The 23,553-nt window shown below is 41.6% G+C and overlaps 1 protein-coding gene across 2 annotated transcripts in view; it reads right to left on the reverse strand.

Annotated features, from left to right (window-relative positions):
* Positions 1-3,465: 3,465 nt before the first annotated feature.
* The window catches only part of LRRC8D (leucine rich repeat containing 8 VRAC subunit D), a 52,078-nt gene continuing 31,990 nt past the window's right edge, over positions 3,466-23,553 (reverse strand). The window contains exons 1-2 of one of the 2 annotated variants that reach the window (XM_065842310.2): positions 16,810-16,879; positions 3,466-6,838 (exon numbers count right to left, since the gene is read on the reverse strand). In XM_065842310.2, the coding sequence (XP_065698382.1) occupies positions 4,266-6,836 (2,571 nt within the window). In that variant the 5' untranslated portion in view covers positions 6,837-6,838; positions 16,810-16,879 and the 3' untranslated portion in view covers positions 3,466-4,265. Of the gene's footprint in view, positions 6,839-16,809; positions 16,880-23,553 lie in introns of those variants that run through there. The other variant, XM_065842309.2, reaches the window with a different exon arrangement.

Here is a 23,553-nt window from a genome sequence, read left to right on the forward strand (position 1 = left end):
TTCTTCAAGGTGGAAAACGATTAAGGGAGCAGCTTGCCTAGGGAGGCTGGAATCTCCATCACTGTCTAACCCATTCCTACACCTTGCCAAACATCAGTCAGGAACAAGTTAGGGAACCTTATTTCTGCATGAGGCAGGGTAGCAGGCTTAAAAACATCTTGAGATACCTTCGAGTCCTGTCTATGACAGTTTGCTGTCTAAATAAAATTGTTCTGGGGTCACACATTAAAAACGCATTGATAGGGCTCTGCCAAGGAGCCAATGAGGAGACTGCCTCTGTCTCCTGAATCTTCCTAAATGACCTCATTTCTACAGGATTTGTGTTCTTCACAATCATTCACGTATTTTACCTTCATTAAAGAATCCTCAATTTATCAACAGGAAATGTAAATTTTTGTTAATCTCCTCTTCCCCAGTTGAAGAGAAGGTTGTGCCAAAACCAATAGTAGGTCTCAAGTCATGAGTCTGGCGCTCTTCTGGGTTCTGCCTGCCTCCTTGCTTTGGAGCAAAGAGCAGCCCTGTGCTCCGTGTTAGGAGCCAATTGTTGCACAGGCAATAATCCCACCACAGTGGGGACAGCGGCCCAGAGAAGCTGCCACTGTGCCCTGTGGCTCTGCCGTTGGCACTGGATGCCTCAGCAAATTCAAGGCTTTGGTTCTCATCTTTAGCACCCTCATCGGTTCACATCCCACAGACCCAAGAGAAGCCTCCACTTTTCTGTTCACAAGCTGCAGAAGAGCTACATTCGGGACTATCAGGTTCCTGCACAGCTCCCTATCTTGAGAACCAAGAAGTCTGAAAGCAAAAATCTGCTCCTGCGAGAAATCAGGATGATGATCAACACCACAGCTGTAGCAACACCTTATTTGTTTGATCTGACTTCAAGGAATCACAGTCTAGCCCATTGCCTTCACATAACCACACACCACTAATTTTTGTGCACATCCATAGAAACAGTATACAGAACAGCTATTTCTGTAAGATTTTTATTAAAAATATAGGACACAAAATGTATCCACCATAACCAGACAGAATTTACAGTGTCTGGGCTTCCCCCTTTGCTAGCAGAGAGGGCAGCTCAGGACTGCAAAGCCATTTATTTAGCAGAAGAGAGCCTTTCCCAAGTGTCAGCATCCTCCCTTACGGCTGCTCAGGACAGCCACAGCTCTGGTGGCATCACAGGAAAGCATCTTCCAAAAGGACAATTTATTGGAAAACTAAAGGGTCTTCACAGACATGTGCTACAGTGGCAGGCACAAACAGAATGGGCAATTTCCTACTTCCTCTCATTTGAATGAACACAGTAATTTTTCTTTGGGGCTATACATATATTCTGCAAAACTCCATTTCATTAGCCAAATAAAACCAGTGGTAGGTAATTTAGATTATGTAAACTGAAAACAAACAACAAAAACACCACCCCCAAACAAAAAAAACCCACCACACACAAAACCAAAACCAACACAGAAACACACAACCAAAATAAAGCTATCATGGAGTCCTGTGTTCTCGTTAGAAGACATACCTACAGGATTTACTGGGACCAGCAACTTACACCTCTTCCTTCTTAGAGTATAGGCACCACAGGACAAGTTCAGCATAAGGTACGTGAAATCAGATTTTACTACGCAAACACACTTTTTTCCCCCATTAAAAAAAAATAGATTAGAGGAAGATATAAACATCTTATTTATTAAATCAAATAGAAATGCAAAATATATTTCACATGCCTTACATGGAAAAGAGATGAACTTTCAAGACTTTAAAGCAAGACTCTGTCAGTTGACACGCAGGAAATAGGAACATTATACAGAGTCATGAAGAGGAGGGACTGGGGGGAGGTGACATGGGGATGATGAGCAGTTCCTCCCCACTTGGAGAAAGCTCTCCTGAAATCAAGAGTGGAGTCTATGCTGAGCAAGTATTACAAGCCTGAAATTAACTTTAACAATACCTATTTCAGAGGAAGTTGTCTAAAGAAGTACAATTGGCTAACAACTAGTCAAAACAGTGGTCTAATTTATGTATACCACACTCATATGAAGTGCACATGGGTTTATTTTTCTGAACATCAATAGGGACAGTAGGAGAATCGGGAGCACTAAAAAAAGCTTTTAAAAGCTGGATCTATCCATGGCCGCATTCTGTACAACTCCACTACTAAAATAAGAAAAAAAAAAAACTAATTTTCTAAATCTTTTATTCACTTTTTCATTCTCCAACTCTTCCTCCTCCTACACACAATTTCTTGGAAGCTGAAGTGACACTCAAGAGCAAATATGAAGCATACGCCAATAGTATTTTCCACTGTTTTGCTGAAGAGTCAATAGTCCAGCAATTTTAAAGTGACCTATGTGCTAAAAATAAACACACGAAAGAGTTCCTTAAAAAAAAATAATCCACCGCAATCTTAACTTCTATTTAAAAAGATACTCTGAGGATTAGTACTAAACTTCCCAATGGAGGACAGGTCGTCAGTAACTGCAAGTATTCTGCCAAACCTGTGACTTGGTGTTGCAGAACGGTCAACACCCCAAGTCTACTACCTGCTACCAAGTGGAAAACAGACTGTATCCTCAAAAGAAGCGGGAAAACCACAATTCATAAACTGGTCTTCTGACATACATAAACATACGGTGCAGGTATGTATTCAGAGACTGCTACCTACAGCTGAGAACAGTCCTCCCAGCACGACTAACAGTAAATGATTAACAATAAAATGTGCAAGATTTGTAAGAGCAGTATTTGAAATGTTCCCGACTGCTCAATGCCCCCAGGCCCAAACTATCCCCTCATTAATAGTGGTGTAAGCGAGGGCAGCTCTGGTGAAGTTACAGTAGAAATCGCTGTGCATGAGGATTTCTGTGTGAGAAGAACAGTCCCTTGAACTACAGACTAGTTCAGTCCTGACCACACTACAATAGGGAATTGTGTTTAAACCATGAGTAATCGTGTAATCATCTCCCAGCATAGTACTTCTTTTCTGCACACATGGAATGTAAATGGCCAAGATTTACAACTGATGATTTTGCAGATTTAATGGATTATATTTCTTTAATGGTTCTGGCAATGCAAACTTGGTTAAAAAACATCACTGAAAAAAAACCAACCAAAAAAAATCCCACGCTCACTGCTGTCTGCTTTTTCCTTTATTTGATGACTTATCTGGCACACAGTTAGGGTTTTCTAACAGTGCAGAAGTGTTCAAAAACATCCAGTTACTTGGGTTGGGGTGAGGGAGAAGGGTGGTCCTATGGTTAAAGTCCAGGTGTAGAAGACACACCACAACAGGTAATAAAGCTAAACCACATTTGGGTAAATCGTAACTCTTAAGTCTCTGTCATCAGTCTAGAAAACTGAGCAGACACCCCAGTTCCTAAGTAAGGGCTGTGAAACAAAACAATCACCAACTCATAAAACGCCTTGAGTTTCCCAGATGAAAACACCAAAGAGGAACAAAACATGAGCAGTAAAGTCACTTGGTGTTTAATGGCTTTCGAAGTCACCTTGCAAAACAGTTCAAATATCAAAACTATCCCCAACTAGAAAGCCAAGTGGCAGTATTCTCCCTTTCACCACCCACTGCTGCGTGGGACAGAGGAGTGTTGCAGAAGCTGGGGGAATGGGACCAGTCTTTGCTGGTGAGGAGGAGCAGCACACTGGACCACAGAAGAAACCTCACCCAACAGCATGGGGCCTTGAGGATGAAGAATGAAGGCAAACACACTTGGCCGGATGGAAACCACATACCGTGATGCAGGAAAATGGTGGTTCTGGTGCAGTTCAAAGCACAGCCAAACTGGTTTCATTCGCTGAGGATGGCTGAACACTAACACCACACCAACATGTGTGTTAGAACCATACCACATACAAACAGTCATCCTTGGTTTTTCTCCCCCTATAATGCACTAAAGTAAATCCAGACCTTAAAGAATAACTTGCATAGTAAGAAAAGGTCATCAATTTAATCATTTACTTTAAGCAGGCAAGCAAATTTGTAAACATTCAAAAGCGGCAGCATCCAAGTTACAAACAATTTAAGGAAAAAAGAATTGAGATTATTAAGGTTTTTTTATCGTTTCAAATTTTGGAAATAATCTTTTAAAACACTGCAAACATTGAACACTCGGTTACACCTCTTCTAATCCTGCTAACAGTCCTGCTTTCCAAGGAATTCTGCTTTCTGAAAACACATGGTTTCACAGTTGCCATACTTTTGAGCATTTGCCGTTCGGAAGTCAGCTACCGGAGCATTTCACCTCAGCCTAAATCCCGTTAGCAAAGGGAATGCTGGTGTCTTGATTCAACACCTCTTTAACTTCCGAGGGCAAAGCATCAAAGAGGTGATCTTCCACCACGAGCCCGCTTTTCCTGAGAAGCTGGCACTGCCCCAGCGTGGCTGGCAGACGGTCCAAGCAGTTTCCCTTCAGTTCCAGATGAGTCAGCTGCACCAGTTGACTAACTTTATCTGGGATTGAGGTAATGCAATTTTGTCCCAGACTCAAAGTCCTCAATTTAACACATTTAAACAACTGGTTTGGCAAAACATCGACTTTGTTTCCCGTGATGTGAAAATGCTGCAGATTTTGAAGCAAACCTATTTCCACTGGAATCAATGCGATGGAGTTGTAGCTTACGTCTAAACACCTAAGTTTCTGTAAACTGAACACTGCGGCTGGTAAGGATTCGAGTTTGTTATTGGAAAGATAAAGAGACTCCAAATTCTTTATGTGGGTAATGGAGGAAGGAATGTTGACTATTTTATTGTGCCACAGCTTTAAACAAGTCAATCTTTTTAAGTGCTGGAAACTGATGATTTCTTCAATTGTGCGTATGCTATTTGACTTTAAATCCAGTTCCTGTAAGTTAGAGAGGCTGAAGATGGCGTGGGGAATTCTCTCCAGTTCACAGTTCTGCAGTTCCAACTCCGCAACATTAGTCATTTTCTTAAGGCTATTGAGTACCACAAGCTTAGTGCCGTCATTATGAATGACTAGTTTTGTCAGATGTGGTGCCACATCTGTGATATTGGGGGGAATTTTGGTCAAATTGCTCTTCACGTGGAGAATTTTAAGGTGTCTCAATTCTCTGAGAGATTCAAGCCCTATCATTTTATTGTTTTCAGAGTTCAAGTTGCCTATCAAGTACAATTCACGGAGGTTTTTGAGCAAATAAACCCACGCAGGAATTTCTGCAACATCTGTGAATTTCACATGAAGGCATCTCAAGTGGTCCCGGAGGAAGCTGAAGGCGGTCTGCTCAACCTTCGCAGGGCAGTGGTACAGATGAAGCTCCTGAAGATTGGTCATCTGGGAAATTTTCGCTGGGATTTTTGCTTCAGGAATTAGCTCCAGTTTCAACACATCCAGATCCGTCAGATCAAACACTGCATCGGGGACCCCCGACAGCATGAAGAGATGCAACTCTTGCTTGTCCTGGGCATTGCGGGAAACATGTTGCCGCAGCTTTTCAAAAGTCCATTCATGGTTTAAACTGATTTCCCGTAGTTTGTTCTCACTTACCTCTGACAAAAAGACACCAAATCGCTTAGAATACAGCTGGTCGTACTGATCTACCATATGCAAGAGAAAAGCAAAATCATTTTTGACATCGGGTATATCACTGAAGCTACTCTCTTCTCTGACCTTTTCAAAGGAATACTCTTTCAAAGGTATTCGGAACAGCCAGAAAAGCGTGTAGAGACAGATAAAACCATAGACACAGATGAGGGAAATATAGCTGATAAGCAGCTTCTTCAACATGTAAGCCATGTTGTGTGTACATTCAAACTGTGTGTAGCCAATCAGGTGTTCCACTTTCGGGTTGCAGATGTGTTCGAAACTAATGGTGTTGACAAAGTTCGCAGTATAGCAGAGAATAAATATGAACTTGACGGTCTTGATGACAGTCTGGCCAACATAGAGCTTGTAAATCAGATCACTGTCCTCCACGTGAGCCCGGAACTTACGGACTTTCTCAAACAGCGCTTTGGCTTGTTCACCATCTTTCTTATCTAAAATAGTGACGCTGGGAACCTCAATCATCGGTTTGTCAGCTGAAAATTTGAAGCCAGACTTTGTTATCATGGGAGTGCTGGCACTCGGGCTTCCTTCGTCACTGCTAGTGGAAACATACTTGGGCAGGGACTGGGCGCCAGTTAACCGCTGTTTGTTCTCCTCAGAGTCCTCACATGCCGTTTCAGACAATGCTTTTGTAGTCCAAGGGGACTCAAAGCACTTCCCTAATATAGACACAAAATGCTCAATTTTTGAGCAAGTCTTGGGATACTTGAACCAAAAATTGCTACTGACTATTAAAATGATAGTATGGATGAGAACAAGATAGGGAAAATACTTTGAATACCAAGGAAGAGCCAAATGATAGCACATCTGGTTAATAAACACGTATTGCTGAAAATCCAAATTTGTTTTACGGCCCAAAGAATCTTTCTGCTCCTTCTTCAGCTCCTGGCCTGATTCAGTGGGTTGGTACTGAGAAGAGGTAGCTCCGCTCAGAGGTACGTCAGGTGTGACAGTAGGGGCACTTCCGAAGGAAACCGTTCTCATTGACGTTTCTTCTCCTTGACCAGTGGTTGTTTCAACAGTGGTGAAGTCAGCCTTCCCTGATGTGCCGGGTTGTGCTTTTGAATTTACAGTAGACTGCAAAACTGGTAAGCAGACCACCTGGTCTTTGGTCAGCTGCATGGTTCCAGCAAAAATAGCAACCATTAGCATGACAACGGCTAGATAATCCATAAATACATCCCACCATGGTTTCAAGATCCGATAAGTTGGCTGGATGTCATTAAGCGATGCAACTTCTGCAAGGGTAAACATTCCTACAAGAGAACAAAGACAGAATCAGTACTGTTGACTCATAGGCAGGTTAACAATCACTCCATGATATACAGAACCTCAGAAGGTTCCAGTTTTCACTGTTTTGTTGCCTCTCACACACTGTCCACCATTCCACTCAACACGGTTTTCTCAAAGGATGTGTGCTGAAATGGTACATTAGTAACAAAACAGAAGTCTTCTCACTTCAGGCCAAATGACATTTATGTATATTTGTGACTTCCCAGTATAAGCATCAAGGCCTGCTCTGTGCAACTGAAATATCTGAAAGGCAAAGTGCTGTAGCTTGCATATATTAATAACATGAATAGCAACAACTGATTACACTGCATAAAATCAAATTTTGTAAAAATGACTGCTTGAGTCTAAACACCTGAAATCCAGCACTAACGTTATTTTGCAGTACCTTGCATTTTTAAATAAAATAGCATCTGTTAAATTCTTTGCACCTTGCTCACGACTTGCATAGCACATTTTATGCCTCTTGTTACATTATGAGCAATGTCTCTCATTTCTTTTCGTTTAACACAGTAACAGTCAATGTGTCTCACTCCTTGCTATTGAGCATCCACATTGCTTACCAGATTGATTGGCTTCTTTCCCTTAAGTACCACTGCACATGGGAAAGTCTTGCAGTTACTGTGTGAATATTTGGCACAATTGTTTTAATGTGTTTGGATGTTTTACTGTGAAGAAATAGTTCCATCTATTAATTGGACCAAATGGTACTGTATAATTTTTTTCCTCAATTAATAAAGAAATAATCCTTCCTCAGAAAAATCCAACCCAGCTAACCAAGAAAAAAAACCCATAGCTCTTTCTTAACATAATGGTGAAAGTATTTTTCAGATTGTCATCACAGGAAGCTGGTTGGTCCAGGTAGCACAGGACCAGCCTGCAAGGCTTTAAATATGTGCACTGTGAGACAAAGTGGCAAACTGATAGTGTGAGAGTCCAAACCTCTCTGCAGCTTTAAGTAGCTTGCTTTGTTTTCTGTTTTGACAAAATATAGAGGACTCAACTTACCAGTTTTTTAAAAAATAAGCTTCCTGTGCAAGCAGGATGTGGTAAAATCATCATTTTAACTGCTGAACTTCTGACATAAATTTGCCATTTCTAAAGCAAAATATGCAGCTGGTGTGCACACATGGAGCAGGGAAGGAGACATGGATGCACACGATCACATGGAGTCCGGCTCCTTTTGGCTGGGAGAAGAATGGCTCAGCAGAGCACAAGTAGATCAAAGCGTACAGTATAGAGACGCATCTGATCTATTATCTTTAACTTGTAGCATACCAATTCATAGACACCTGCACCTTACAAACCCTAAGGGACAATGTCACAGGCAATGAATATACAACACAATAATTTGATTATTTCTAGTCCACATGCCCCTGAAGAAAATATCAGACATTTCTACACATGAAACTCAAATATCAGCTACTGCTTATATGGTCAGAGGCCCGCATTAGCCCCTCTTCTTCCCTGCACCAGCACAGGCAGCCCCCGCAATCTCAGGCTGCGGGGAAGGTCAGCAGTCGCGATACAGAGCATGGAGCTCACGATGAAAGCATCTCCTGCACCACAGGGAGGGATCCGGCCCCTGGCCGCCCACGCTCTCTCCCAGGAGATTGTACCAGTTGTGCATTCTGAGCCTGGGATGGGGTGAAGACAGCCAGAGAGGACAGGGTTTTATCTCACTGCAGCACTCATCTCCCTTGGTGCTCTTTGCGCAGTCACCAAAATGTAAAAGTTAAGACTCAGTTCCTCAGGGAATAGGAGAATGAACTTCCAGCCTGCTAGCCCTTTATTTTCCTGCGTGCAAATGAATGTCAAATACTCCTCCCTCACCAGTAACACCAGTTGTTGGGTTCTTGCACAAGAGCCTCCTCCCAGCAGCCTGGTCCCTCAGCCCTTGCCCAGGGCTGCAGCTGCCATAGGAAGTGCTGGGGGACACAGACCAGCAACACACCCCACAGCTATCAGACCTGCCAGTGCTGTGCTTGCAGCTAACCACCAACTCCCATTTTCTTTAACGTCTCCCAGTGCTTACGTAGCCTGAGTCACAGGCTAGGTAACTGCTCGCCCTAGAATTGCTACCTTTGACATTTCAATAACAACCGTGCGCAAAAGAAGAGCATTAGTCATTTGTGCAAATGTGAACAGACAGATATAAAAGGACACTCCCAACTCCTAAGGCACAACTGCTACCTGCTCAGGGCAGGAGATCCACAAAACAGCAGCAGAGGTTTATTTTTGTTTTCCCTGCATGGATTGTTTTTTCCCTCTCTCTTAGCAGCTGTTTGGAAGGGATGCTCTCATGGATCTCCAGGCTGTTTTCACTGTGAGACCCCCACCTTGGCAGCCACAAGAAATTCTCCTCCGCTGGATTACTACCGCAACAGTTCAAGAGGAGAGCGCGGAGCTGAACGCGTAGCAAGGACAAGCCACACGTGCTTATTCCAGGGCTGTGCCATATACAGGGCAAAGCGTCAGGCAGGGCGGGAAGGAGGAATGAGATACCAGCTGTAACACACACAGGTCACTGCTACTCTTGTTCCTCTGGGGCTGGTCTCTCCCTCAGCTCTGACCTGCCTAATTACGTGGGAAGTTACTTCATCGCAGTTTGCGGCACAACTCCCTTCACAAAATGAAGGTGATTCTTTTGCATCTGCCGTGAAAACACATGGATAAAGCACTGAAACCCAAGTGCTGCGGACATGGCTGCTCTAAGCAACTGAAATAATGGAAAAGAAAGAGCACAAAGTGGTTCCAGCTAGAGACTTAGAAGAAACAATAAAAAAAAAGCTAAAGCTAAAAAGCACCTCTCTCAGACACATAAAATGGTTTCAAAAAAGGTTAGGAGACACAACAGAGCCTGTGTAATCCTCTTTGTGAGGCTGTAGACAGCCTGGTGTAACAGGAGCTTTACACCAAGCAGCACTACATTCACTGCTCTGAACATGTCTTTTCTTTCAAGTTACTGATACTCACAGAAGAGCTACTATTTTGGCAGAGATTAGCAGTTATAAAACACAAAAAAAACCCTCTGTGGCATTACTAACACTGTGTCTCCTAAAAGAGAAGCAGACCTTTTCTAGATAGCAAAAGTCAATTCCAGCAGCTGAAAACAAGTTTCAGTCCTTCCATTCCATGTCTAAAATATTTAAATGCTCTGAGTTCTAAAAGACAAAAACTATAAACCTACACACAGTATATGACACCTTCTGACAAGCTGCAAATAAATTTGATATTTTCTCTCTAAAAATCTATCATTACATGCATTGGTGTTTGAGTTTACTAAACTAATAACCATACAAGTTAACTTTTATTTTCTTTTTGCAGATGCTAACCAGATGCCAGCCAAACTATTAAGAGGTCTACTACTGTGCTGCAACATTTCGGGGTCGTCTTCATTCCAAGATTAAACTCCTTACTTAAAGCTTACTCTCCAGAATATTCCTTGGAGCAGACAGTATTTTCATCTCCTTTCCAGGCTGCCAGACCGGATTTCACAACAAACTGCTGTGACGACACGGTAGCAAAAACCCAACAAGAAGAAGAAGTGCGTGCCACAGTCTGTGCCCAGCAGGCAGAGCCCGCAGCCCCCACCACAGGCCTTCTCCCCTCAAGGCCAGCGCAAGCTCTGCTCACAGCCCCACGCAAAACAAGTCTGTAAGTAGGTAGCTCAAACTAAAGAACAATGCACTATCCAGCTGAAAAGCCAAAATATCTGATTTCTTACGGCGAAAATATGTATTTCTTTCAGCCCTTCTCAGGGTTTGCAAGGCGTTGAATGGATCCTGAGTGTCAGCAGAACATGGGGTTTTGACACACGACGATCTAGACCCAAACTAGAAAACTCTGGTTCTTGAAGAGAAATAATCTTTAATTTCCAATACGGAATTTCAGGACACAGTCTCTTTTTTAAAACAGCATATTACAGTCCAGTTTTAATAACCCTAGATTTTAATTAAAGTTTGCTTATTACAGCCTATTTAGGGCTGTGCAGCTACACAAAATAACAAAGACCTTTAAATTTTATCAAATAATCGTTTTTTCTCACAAACCCTTCGTCTCCAGTTATGTAATTCAGATGACTCTCCAGGATAACATTAACCTCTCCCAGCTCTGTCCATTACCTCCATCTACCTACTGGCTGCATTCTCTCTCCTGGAAAAAAAAAAAAAAGGAAATCTTTATCCTGAACAAACGCAACTGTTCTAAGCACAACTGTTTCTTGCTATTTCCTAACATTTTAGGTGGAAAAAAGTAAGAGTTCTGAAAGCAGCATAGTGCTACCTTCCTTTTCATTGCTAATGTGATATGGAGCTCTAGAACTAAAGCCACTTTTCTTTTAAATTTTGCAGTTATATAAGTTGCAGTGAACAAAACCAGAATATAAAAAGAAAAAACCCCTGACAATGACAATACAATTGTTATAAGCTATAGGCCCACATTAAACTCAGCAAGGGTAACAACTGATTTCATAGATCATACTTCCTACCCAGTGATAATCCTTTTATTAGTCTTAAAGGAAAGCTATAATAGAAAGAGATCAGAATGTAATTAACCCGGTAAATTTTTCTGACGTATCTCAGACTAAATGCTGAAATACAAAGTGGACATATTTGAGTTATTTGTTAAGAAACTGATCTAACTTAAATACAGAAGTTAGAGGAAAAGGAAGCAGCAGATTGGTATGTCACTAATGTTTATTTACATCCTACTTCTTCCTGTACTCACTGATAAAAACTTCATCTGTCTGCCCCTGTAATTCACTGGCCCTCCTGTTTCAAAAGCATATTTAAAGCAAATTCAAAATTAGAACAAACAAATAAAACCAGAACTGTAGCACATGAACCTCTCATTTTACTTTCATGTTCTCAAGACTTTGAACAAGGCCACTTTGTTTCAGAAAACAAAAAGATTCTTGAGTTAGCCTTGTCACTACAACTGGTCAAGAATTAAACAGCAACAACAACAAAAAAATCCCCACACAACAAACCAAACAATATTTCTAGTTTGAAAAGAAAAAGTGCTATCATGAACAAAATTGTTTTCTCCCTTCCCACAGGAAATTAAGGAGGAGAAGAAAGGATTTCCCATAACGAAAAGGCTTTTCTAGCTTGCTTTTGATCAAGAGATCATAGGTTTACATTTATTTCCGGTGTATATTTTACTGTCTTTCTACCATTTCTACTTCCTTTGTCTTTCTACTTCTGCAATGTCTTATAAGGCAGGCAATTAGAACTTAATGCGATAAGAAAGGATTATGAGAGTCCTCTTAGCCAGGATGCTGTGACTATGGGTTGTTCCACAGATAATCTGCAAAGATCAAAATATGGTACCATCCTTTTTTTTTCCTCCCTACAGAATCAAGTGTAAGGAGCCCCAAAGCCTTTGTAAAATAATGCATAAAGACATCCAGAAAAGAGCCTACCAACGCACTGATGCATTCTGAGTGTACAGACACAGCCATCACCTGCATTGGTTATTCAGTTTCTGAGATTAAGAGAAATTTAAAACAAACTGAAGGAGGTTTAAGCAAAACACCAGTAGGCTTTGCAATCTGGTAACAGAGATAAAGTGTCCTTGCTACTGGAGCTTGGAACATTACAACTGTTCCTAGTGTAGTTTGCAGCTCCTGGTGTGTTGGCCGAGGTGCTGCCTCTGGGCAGCTGCACCAGCCTGTTGGAAAGAGAGGAATTAACTCTCTGCTGCTTCACTCCATGGGGGTTTATCGTGCTTTGCTTTATCTGATCTGACTCAAGTTACAAAACCAGTTTCAGGTACAACGGCGAAATGATTTGCTGCTTCTTCAGCAATGGAAGGTACTGTAGAACTTAGACCAGAACACAAGGACTACCTTGTGGCTTACAGTATCGAATACGCCCTGATTAGTTCTTATGTGTCAGGGAGATCAGAAACAGATGTAACGTAAGAACCTGCATGGAAAAATATTTCTGTTAATTTTTCCACCAAATTAAAATGACAAGCATTCCCATGCACTACTTCTTCTCTAAACATCTGACAGTGACCAAACCTACCAGTTTTAGATCAATCTGCAAGATCTGAGTTGCTTTATTTTTGTTTGCCTACCCCTTGACTGAGCAAATTGTTACTGGATTGGCCTATTTGATACTCCAGGCTAAGCAAACTTCTATAGGATGCAATATTTACCTGTATGATTTGCCTTTCTTAAAATTAACTGCACGTCACCCTGAAGGTAGTATTTGAGAGACTGTGTCACACATAAGATATTCTGTGGCTCTAATGGATGATAACTGACTAAGAGAAAGCAACAAACACAAAGGTAAAGGAGATTTCCTACAGAGAAAAAAGCATTCCAACTAAGGAACAAGAGCTCCACAATAGCTTTTAATTATAACTAAATCTCATCATATAAATATATATGGAAAAATATGCTGTTATTTGATAACATACTTATGTGATTAACCACTCATACATGCATTATTTGAGGGCGGGGAAAAAAAAACAACTATCACAAAAAAAACCCCCATCAGCCAAAAGACCCCACAAGTAACCCATCTCCTCAACTCCCTTGCTCCACTGCCCAAACTGCACAGCTATCATTTCCCTTAAAGGGAATATGTAATCGCCGATATAGACTGTAAATAAATTCCCCAACCAGGGAATCATCATTTTTATGAAGAACATTAACCTGACTGACAGTAATTCAGGAAACAAAAAAAAGTATCAAAACCTAATTTCTCTCAGACTGCATACAGAATCATTAGGCTTCAGTAAGTTGGAGACAAAGATAAGATTCTTGCTTTCTATAATCAATGTCAAATTAGTATCCATTTACAAAAATTAAATCTATAACAAACTCTTTTCTTTTTTTTAAATCTTAAAAATTTCTGCCCTTCAAAACTGGTCTTTTCCAGATTGTATGAACACTTTAACCTACTTCTGGATCCTGCTATTTAAGTTTTTACACTGACTCTTCCTTGTTTACCAGTTCTTTGTAGATCTAGTGCTATACACCACTCCTACACAGATGGTTTTGTAATCAATGTGAAAAAAGCATACTAGTGGCCATAACTTCCCTAACAATAAACTTTGGAATCATACCTTATTCTTGCCTTGCTCTAACTGACCAGAGAGGTCTGGGTAAGGATGATACTCAAGACAGGAGCCCAATGTTGTATTTCTATCGGCTCCCCAAAGCACCCAAAGATTATGAACACAATTAGGTCTGTGTTTGCCATATGAGTTCCGTGTCCACAGAGCACAGAAAATAAACAACTTGTCCCTTTGGTTCCTGCAGTACTCCCAAGCCATGCCCTTGGGAGAGGGAGGGCTGCTTTGCCCAAGAGTACATGCCACAGGTTTTGTTTACATTTAAACCCAGGCTTCAGGGTGCTCAGTATCTCTCTGAAAGTGACCTGCAGGTTTTTGACCGTGAAAAACTCAGCGAGATCCTAAGCTGAATGTTCAGCATCACTGTGCTCCATCCTCACTTCACACAGAATGGTGGCATCAGAGACCTCAAAGGGCTTGACAGAACAGACAGGAGAAGGAAACAAGAGTGAAGAGAAGAGTGGTCCTTGAGCATCCCTCTTCACAGGTCTTTGTAGCTGGTAGGGCTCAGTATTACAACTGAATGTGTTACAGTTAGCCACGGGTGATTTTACCATTATAAAACAAACCACCTAGCAAGGCAGGAGGCAAGAAACCAAGAGTCATAACTAATAAGGCTAGACCCCAGCAGCGGTAAACACTGAACATACGCTTTTCATATCTGTAACAGTCTGTGAATGCACAGGCATGTGACAGGCAATTTCTCTTAGGAAGAACATGAATATTGCAAAGCACTCTGCAACTGCCTCAGCAGAAATCCTGCAGCAGAGTAACAAAGCCCTTGCAGAGGAAGGCAAAGGCCGTGCCCCAGTGTACCCTGGCACATGCACCCCAAACCTCACATCACTGCTACACCTCCTCCTAGCTGAGGCAGCACATTACCAGTGATCGAAGTAGTGGCACCAAGGCTGAGTGACCCCATTTTCAATAGCATTTTCTGTTTTACTTAGCCAGACTAGCAAAAACAGCGAGCAAACGCTTCGTATCTCATTTCACAAAACTCCTAGAACATACCCAAACTGGTAACCCTGAAAAGTCAGCCTAACTTGGTGTGCAAGACCCCCAGTTTAACACTAAGCACTTCTACTCAAGTACAGACGTAGCTGAAAGTTACTGCAGTTGATTTAACCTGTGCTGACATGGACATACAAATTAAAACTTACACCGTCCAAAAAACTCTGAACAGCTGCTCCCCTGTCTGTTAGCCAGTGATGTTTCTGCAGTGTTTTCACGGCTGCTATCAAAAGTACAGAGCACACAGTAAACATTTGGCCTTTCTACTGACCAGAGCACTTTGGGAATTTATCAAGATACAAAAGCAAACTAGACCAAAATAAAAGCACATCTGGTAACTCTATTCCCTAGAGGCTGCTTTTTATCACTAAAAAACCCCAGTGATACTTTTTTTTAAAAAAAAAGTAATTAAAAGCATGGGAAGATAAAAAGACAAAAAATAACAAAAGTAAATTTCTTCTTCAGTTTAGGTATCTGAAAACAGAACAATGGTTTAGACTCTGAGAAGTTATTGAAATTTGCTTTTACATAAATAAGTCCACATGGCTACAAAGCTTGTTATTTGAAATAGCTTGATCTCAGGTAGAGGTGGCACTCAGCAACTCATGTGATTCCTCAGAAAAACAGGCCTTTCTGATCCACAGCCACACATGCCGTCAGTCTCTGCCTCATCTCATTCTGGATTCACTTGGAACTGGGGCAGCTTCAAAAGCGGTAAGAAATTGAACTTGGCACAGAGCTGCTGGCTTGGTGATTTTAAGCCACAGAATGTAAAGATACAAATCTTATTACAGGATATATTAGTACTTTTAGCTACACACCCTAAACACACCTAAAGAGTAGAAAGCAGTGCTTTCTAAAGCAAAAGAAGTGTTGCTGAAGTTCATGTTGTTATAGGTTTAATAGCCCCTCCTACGGACAAAATGACCTCTCCACCCTAACTCATGGTACCAAAGTCTAAGTTTACTTAATTTCTAAACTGTATTCCCATCAGAATGGAGGGAGGTTTACTGAGTAACTCAAGTAACTTATTTTCAGTGAATACTTCTTTTTATTTTTAATGGACATGCCAGTGACCTTGCACTGGAACATTTACAGCATCCTCATGGAGATCTAGAGCCAAGAGCAGACAAAAAGTTCCTTTAACTACAGAACAAGCTCCATTGTTCCCTACCTGAGCTGGCTCATCTCTTCAGACAGAACAGCAAACACAGTGACTCTCACTGGGTTACACATTAAACAGAAATTTCATGTGTAAGATTTGCGCACATATGAGCTACTGTATTTTCAAGTACCTGTAGCAACACTTCCATTATACCCATTAGCTAAAAGCAATCTAGGAAAGGTAATACTTAAATTAAAAACTTAAACCAACAAAAGCAAATTAGACACACCCCCCACCACCACCAAAAAGCACCCAGCGATACAAGAATCTACACGTAAACACCAGCCTCCTACTCACAGATCGGAGTTCCTCTATCTGTGCCAAGATCTATTCCATGGCAAGAGCAGCAGGAAGGTGCATCAAGTACAGCAGAGAATCAGGATATGAAAAAGCACACTTTAATTCCACCTTTCCTTTTACGCACTATGCCAACTATCTCCAACTCTTTATGGGACAACAGTCAAACTATGTTCCTACTGAAATGTCACATAGCTTCTCTCCTCCCCAGGGAGAAAGGGAGACTGGCTCACTCAAGCCGAGAACCAGCTGTAAAGCTGTATAACAGAAGCTATTCGAGATATCCATGAAGCAGCCTCCAACACCCCTCCTGCCGGCCCCCACGCTGGGAAGACGGACACCCCACAAGAGCCAGCCTGCTCCCAACCCCACCTGCTCCTCAGCAAGCAAAGAGATCTCCTGTGCTTCAGACATCCTGCCAGATGGGTAACAATGATGACTTCTCATACGAACTCCAATCAGCAGATAAAGGATGACTTATTAATGTTACCAAACTGCTGCCAAGCTTCCAATAGCTGAATCTCCAGTGGTTTCATGCCAGGAAAAATGCCTGCAGCTGAAGCATTTAGCCTCAAAGAGATTTAAGTTTACTGTATTAAGTTTACTGTAGTTCTTTTTCCTCTTCTACACTTAAGCTGCTTTCTGTAAGAGGTAAGCTATTTACTTAGCCCATCTAGTCCCATAATTGTTTGGTCCAGGGTGTGTACTTCAATCTCGGTCCTTAAGCACAAAAAGGAACTACGCTACAACATGTATTTCAGAGGCTGCTGTTTTGAAATTTTGCTGATGAGTTCAAATCACCTCCTTCCTTTTTATGCTGTATTTTCTCAACACCCCATTCAAAACGCTGCCTTAAGAACAGAAAGAATGTTCCAAAAGACTTGCTGTGTTCCCTAAGACTGCAGCATTCCTGCTTTAACCAAGTGAGCTTTCAGCTCTGCAAAAAGGTTCAGTAAGGTTCAATTGTACTGCTCGCTGCCATCCACCAGCACCAAGAGATCCATAATGCCTCCAATTTAAATGTTTACTATTGCTAAATTTATATTATGATTTGACCCAAACGCTCCAGCTGGAATTGTAACCTCTGCACTGAGGGCTCTCCAGCAGCCAGCAGGCAGACAACCCTTGCCCCTGAAGGCTTGCAATTTAAAAGTGATTATTTGTTAGGCAATGACAAACATGTTTGTGGCTGTAAAATTCAAAGCAAGAAAACAAAAACCATCAGGCTTTCAGAAAAGACAGAAAAAGTGGGATAGCAGCATGACTAAAAGTATAATCAAACTTAACACTTTAATGCACTACTATCTTTGAAAAAGCTTAACATTATGGCTAGATAAATCAGTTTACAGTTAAGGCTGTACTCCTTCCCACTGGTTTGAGTATGATTCTATCTCAAAAATAAGGCACTAAACATAACAGCTCTCGAAACCTACCTTTCCAGTAAAACAGACAATTAGGCTTTTCTTTACAGTCAAATCTGTTTTAAAACAAAAAATGAAGCTTTCTAAGTATGTGCTTAAACAAAAATATAGAAGGATGTTTTATTCAATCGCATCTACAGGCAGATGTCACCCCCACTCCAGCACTTAGCACCTTGCCATAATTACTACAGCCTTCCCCACACACTCACAATAACGTTTTTGGCAGCCACGTCGCAGACATGCAGTCATGTACCATGTCACTGTCTGACTTTTACAGCCAACGTGCCATCTGCCCGGATGGCCAGATGGGGAAGTCGGTCCAGAGGCAGTTTTTCTTATTCTGCAGGCAACACTCACCATTTGAACTTGTTTGGGCAAGTTACTTGTTGCTTAAAGCGGCACAATAGCCGCTCCCTGGCTGCTATGGAAGTAAAAGGAGAGCTGCCCTCTAAGTGGAGGAAAACGGGTTTTGTTGTTGCCATTGTTTCGACAGAGAGCCAAAGCAGGTGATTTTCACATCCTCCAGCAGGCCCCAGGCAGGTCCCCAGGAGGGGCTGGGCAAAGGTGGGAAAACAGCAAGTTCAGAACGCAGCACTAGCATCACACTGACCAGGGAGAGGGCTCCCTTCCCTCTGAATCTTCTTCTAGTCCTTCCACCAGCATGCCAAGACTTAGAAAAAAACCAGGGGAAATCGGAAGTCTGAGCTTGTGTAAGTACCTCACCACTGATCTCACAGTCCTGGCTCTCATTGCACCTTCCATCCAGCAGAACACAAGGCCTTTAGAAAGAGGTGCAATCCAGCCCTCCTTGCTGCCCTGGTGTCCTGTGTAGAACAAGGCAGAGACCCAGGACTTGTCCTAGGGCAAATTGTTCTTTAAATGCCATTTTCAGCAGTATTTCTATAAGCATGTGTGATGGACACAGCATCACCTACTTACATGCACCAAGTATAACAATAGAGCAAATGTTGCTTTTATCTTGTAAGGGCACCAGAGAACACCAAGTCTAGTGCAGTGGTGGTGGGAGGCTGGACAACCAGTGTTCCTCTCCCCCAGGCACGCAGAGACATGTCCACACTCCCGAGGAATCAGGTGGCACAACCCATGGGCCTGCAGACACCCCTGTCTGGAACAGCAAAGCCCCGACCAACCTGCAGCTATCAGGGGACAGCAGGGATTACTCCAGCTCTCAGTTTACATTTCAAATTGTTGACTCAACACAAAACAAAAACACAAAATGGCCACAAATTGCCCACACGGTGACCCATATCCTGTCACAGCTGAATACAAGTAATCTTCGATACGCCAGATCTATTCATAAGTTTGACTGGCACTATTTTAACAAGGATCTAGGCAAGAACATTAGGACAACCGGCCAACTGCTTTATTTATATGTTCCTGTTATCTCATCTGCACACTTGGATTACTGCCTCTGCCTGTGGGTGTACAGCAATAATATACATATGACTACATTCCCATAAACCATCAGTTAAGAGTTTAGGATTTGTCACAGCTGGACCAAAACATGAATGAAACCATCCATTTCATTTATTGCAAAGCTTTGTAACAGCCTGTCTTTGACCAGGAATTTTGTATGCCAAGTTATGCCTCAAGTACATTTTTTTTAGATGAGAAAAGTGTTATAAAGGTCCAGAACTCTGATAGTTTTTGTTCCCTTTTAGGCTAAACAGCAATTCTAATCTCCATTTCAAGTTTCTCAAAGGCTAAGAATAAAAACCCTTTCTCTTATATACAAAACCACTGAGTGCCTTTGGATTAACAAAATTTAATTAAATTATTCCTTTAAGCCTTCACTGGTTTCAGTTTCCCAAGAATAGACTTGTTTTAGGAAGCCAAAGTAAAGGACCATTCTCCATCTCCGTCACAAAGCTTGGGACATCCACTTACAGCATCAATGGACCTTGCGGGACAGACCCACAATGGCGACCTGAAGAAGGCAGGTGATGTGCTACTGCTGTCACCTTCAAGTTCTGGCACATGGACACAGCCACCTCTATGCTGACAGTGAAGCAGCCCTGGATCACAAGGCATTTGCAGAAGTATCAAAGTTGGATCCTTGCTCACTACACACAATGGCTGTTATTTTGGGGTTTGAAGCTGAGAAAAGGAAGAGCCAATACAACAGCAGACAGTGTTCTTTAGACTTGATGGGAACTTGCAGCCTTGTCCCAAAATGGGGCTAAAGGCTTATTGTGCTGCTTGCTCTGTTACGAGTGGCAGAGCTACTGTTGAGTTAAAACAGCCTTTGTATGACAGACCACAATGGCAATCCTGCTCCTGACTCATTATGGCCATCCTCTCTGTCTCATCATGCCATGCATCAGATGCCGCTACCTTTCACAATACTTGCATTGTATGCTCTATATGCTCCTTGTGTAGCGCTCAGCTCTTGGGTCTTAGAGTTCCTTCATATTCAAACAACAAAGTGATTTTTGGACAACGAGCTAGACTCTGCTAGCACTTTATATTTATATTGCATAAAAGGTTCAATTGCCTACTCTATATCAAAGCCTTACTGCATTATGCATTGTGTAATCCTGTCTCAAAAAGACTACCACCCAAAAATTCAGTTGAATTGCATCAGATTTCATATTGTACAACACAGCAGAGTGTTTGAGGGAAGCAAAGTTTCAAGCCTGACCAGTTATAAAAGGAAGAACTTTTAGGTGTATGCCGTGGGCTAGAAACAGGAATAAATCTCCTTTTATCTTTTACATTAGCAATGCTTCAACCACAGGAAAAGTCACAAAGTAAAGACATCCTAAAAAGTCTGCAAGTATTAGCAGTGTGTTGGAATTATTCCTCAACGTGACTCTACTCTGAAATGTGATTTAACAAAGATACCATTGAAGGATATAAGTTAGCAGGAAATTTTGTTGTTTCCACGTGGGTGTACAATTCACAAACAAAACTATTTCTCTCCAGTTATCGGAGCTCTTCCTCAGGGAGTGTAGCTGAGGTTTCCACATACACTTACTCTGGGGATAACGCTACTTAGTGCTCTGCATAGACTTACACGCTGAAGCTGGCCATATTCACCGATACTTGCTTTGTCAAGGGAAGTGAGTTTTAGTGAAGGTTTACTTCCACTCCTAAAGGGAGAAGATAAAATTCACTGTATATGTAAAAAAACTAAACCCAAACAAAATGAGTAATCATGAATGGGCTTTAAAACAGAAACAAAACCACCATAAAAAAACTAAAGAACTGATGGAGGTAAAGGCCAACAGGCTTAGAATGCAGTATCTCAAGTTATATAAATAAGAGCATCTCAAGTTACATAAATAAGAGCAATAGTGCTCTTATGACTCATTTATTAGGGAATCTTTACTGCCTTCAGTTAGAAAAAAAAAATAAAATAAATTGTGTGATGATGGCACACTTGAAATTATCCAGTTATATAAAATGATTTCTTGCTTCTGAGCTGCTGTTTGTGAATAGCAGCAATTTGAACAGAGATCTGAATAAAGATCCTTCTACCCCCTCACTATAACACAGGCTTAAAACGAAAGTTTATTAACAATGAGCAAAAGCATAAGCAGATTAACACAAAATGTTAAAACTTTCTAGGTTAGACTTGCATTTATGGTTTTTCATTAGGAGTTCTACACCTCTATAGTCCAAGGCAAAGGTCAGCAAGCAACAGCTGACCAGGTTATGTCACCACAGTCAGCTACTATAGTCTTCTCCAGTCCTCCTTGGAGACAGCTGTCACTGTCAAAGCCACAACAGACCACAGGTCAGACCCTCCACCTACTAGACAAGGTCCCCCTGCCAACTACAACACCATCTCTCCAATCACAACAGGACAAACTCTCTCTTCTTAGTAATATAAGTCACTGAAAACCCACAGGATATAAAACTATAAATTACCACAGCCATGCCAAAACCCAATATGGCCAAAGCATAGCAGCAAAGTGCAGTTATTTATCTAAAGATGAAAACCAAGTGATTTCTTGTGTTTTCTTTCCTCTAATGCACAAAACCAAAATGCCAGCAGCACGGTCCTTGGTAGAAGCCTGAAGACCACTTAAAAGTCTCAATTTTCAAGATGTCTTAGACTACATAACTTATTTCATTACTTTCCCCCCTCCCCAAAGTACAAAAGCAGCTTCAGTTTCCTCTATGATCCCCTATGACTCTTGGAACTCCTGCAGGCAGGCAAGGACACCAAGAGCTGTGAATACAGCTCATATTTGGCATTAACGGAACATCTTTGATTTATGACTTACAATTACAAAATGCACATGTACACAAATGTGTCTTACAGATCAAGCCGTCTTTCCACAGTTAGCAAACGATGCAATTTATTCAGTCATCACAGTCCAGATCAGACCAGTGACACTGTAAGACAACACAGAAGCAACACAATGGCATGTACTGAAGAACTACTGAAAACTAATTTAACAAATAAAATCCATCTCATTAAAAAAAATCCCATGGGAGTCTTTTGCCTCAGTATATCATCTGTATTTCAGACTCAAGATTCCAAAGCATTTAGCTTTTTCTACAAAGACTTTAACTTGTGTTAGAATGACTGCATGCAGGGAAAAACATGGCATTCATACAAATGCTACAAAATATCACACTTACAAACTGTACTTCTCGATGCAGCTCTTAAGAACTAATTCATAGCATCTGACTAACATAACTTTTCCTCTGTTCAAAGGTGCAGTATCCGTACCTGATGCTCTGCCAGATCAGTGCTGTATGAAGCTAGACAGGCAGCAGAGGGAGGCAGGACAGAGCTGTTACTTTCACCCTTGCACAGAGCTTCAAAGGAAGCCCACTCACTAGTCCCATTTCTGGACCATGAATGGCATGACCTCAACATAACCATTCTCACCTACAGAGATGCTAAAATGTTTGATCTTTTGCATTTGCTGAAGTTTCAAAACTTCCATTGAATTACCACTCCTCTGATATTCTTAAGACTTCCCTCCCTCTCTCTGCACTTAAGGATTCCTTTCCACCAAGGCTCTCGGGCATTGCAAAGATGTGGTTCACGAGATACATCCAGGAGCTGACTGGTTGTCTTTGACCATGTATATGTGCTTCTGTGTGGACACAGAAACAGAAGAGCTCTCTGCTGTCCAGGTAACATCTCAGGAACATACTTAAGTAGACAATGACAAGGCTGAGCAGCTACTCACAGTGCTTGGAGACCATGAAAGGGAAGCAGCAGTGAAACAGCCCTCACACTCAGCCTCTACCTCCTCGTCAACAATTTCTGGCCATTATTATCTACCAGATGCAATTGTCACACATAAATAAAGTTGTGGGTGTGTGCCTGTGTGTAACTTTGGGAGGGGAAAAAAAGGGAAAGAAAAAAAAAAGAAAAAAAAAGATAAAGTAATGAAGATTGAAACATTTGTAACTCCGAATTTAAGAACAGAGAGAAGCTTTCTCCAAAGCAAGTGTCAGGAGGTAGTTAATAGAGGACATTGGAGACCTTTGCTTACCAAAAACCACATAGCTAGGCCTTCCTTCCTTCCACATCTTAAATCTCCTTGCTCTATTCCATTCCTCTCTCCACTTATGAAGACATCAATCCTCAAGTAAAGACTGCATTTTCTCCGCAGATCAATTACTTTAAGTACAATGGAGGAACACTGTACAACTATGATCACTGGAAAGCTGAATGCTGAAAAGCAGTTTGTTACTCTGATCCATG

Source organism: Patagioenas fasciata, chromosome 6 (genome assembly GCF_037038585.1).
Source record: "Patagioenas fasciata isolate bPatFas1 chromosome 6, bPatFas1.hap1, whole genome shotgun sequence".
NCBI classification, from domain to species: Eukaryota; Metazoa; Chordata; class Aves; order Columbiformes; family Columbidae; genus Patagioenas; species Patagioenas fasciata.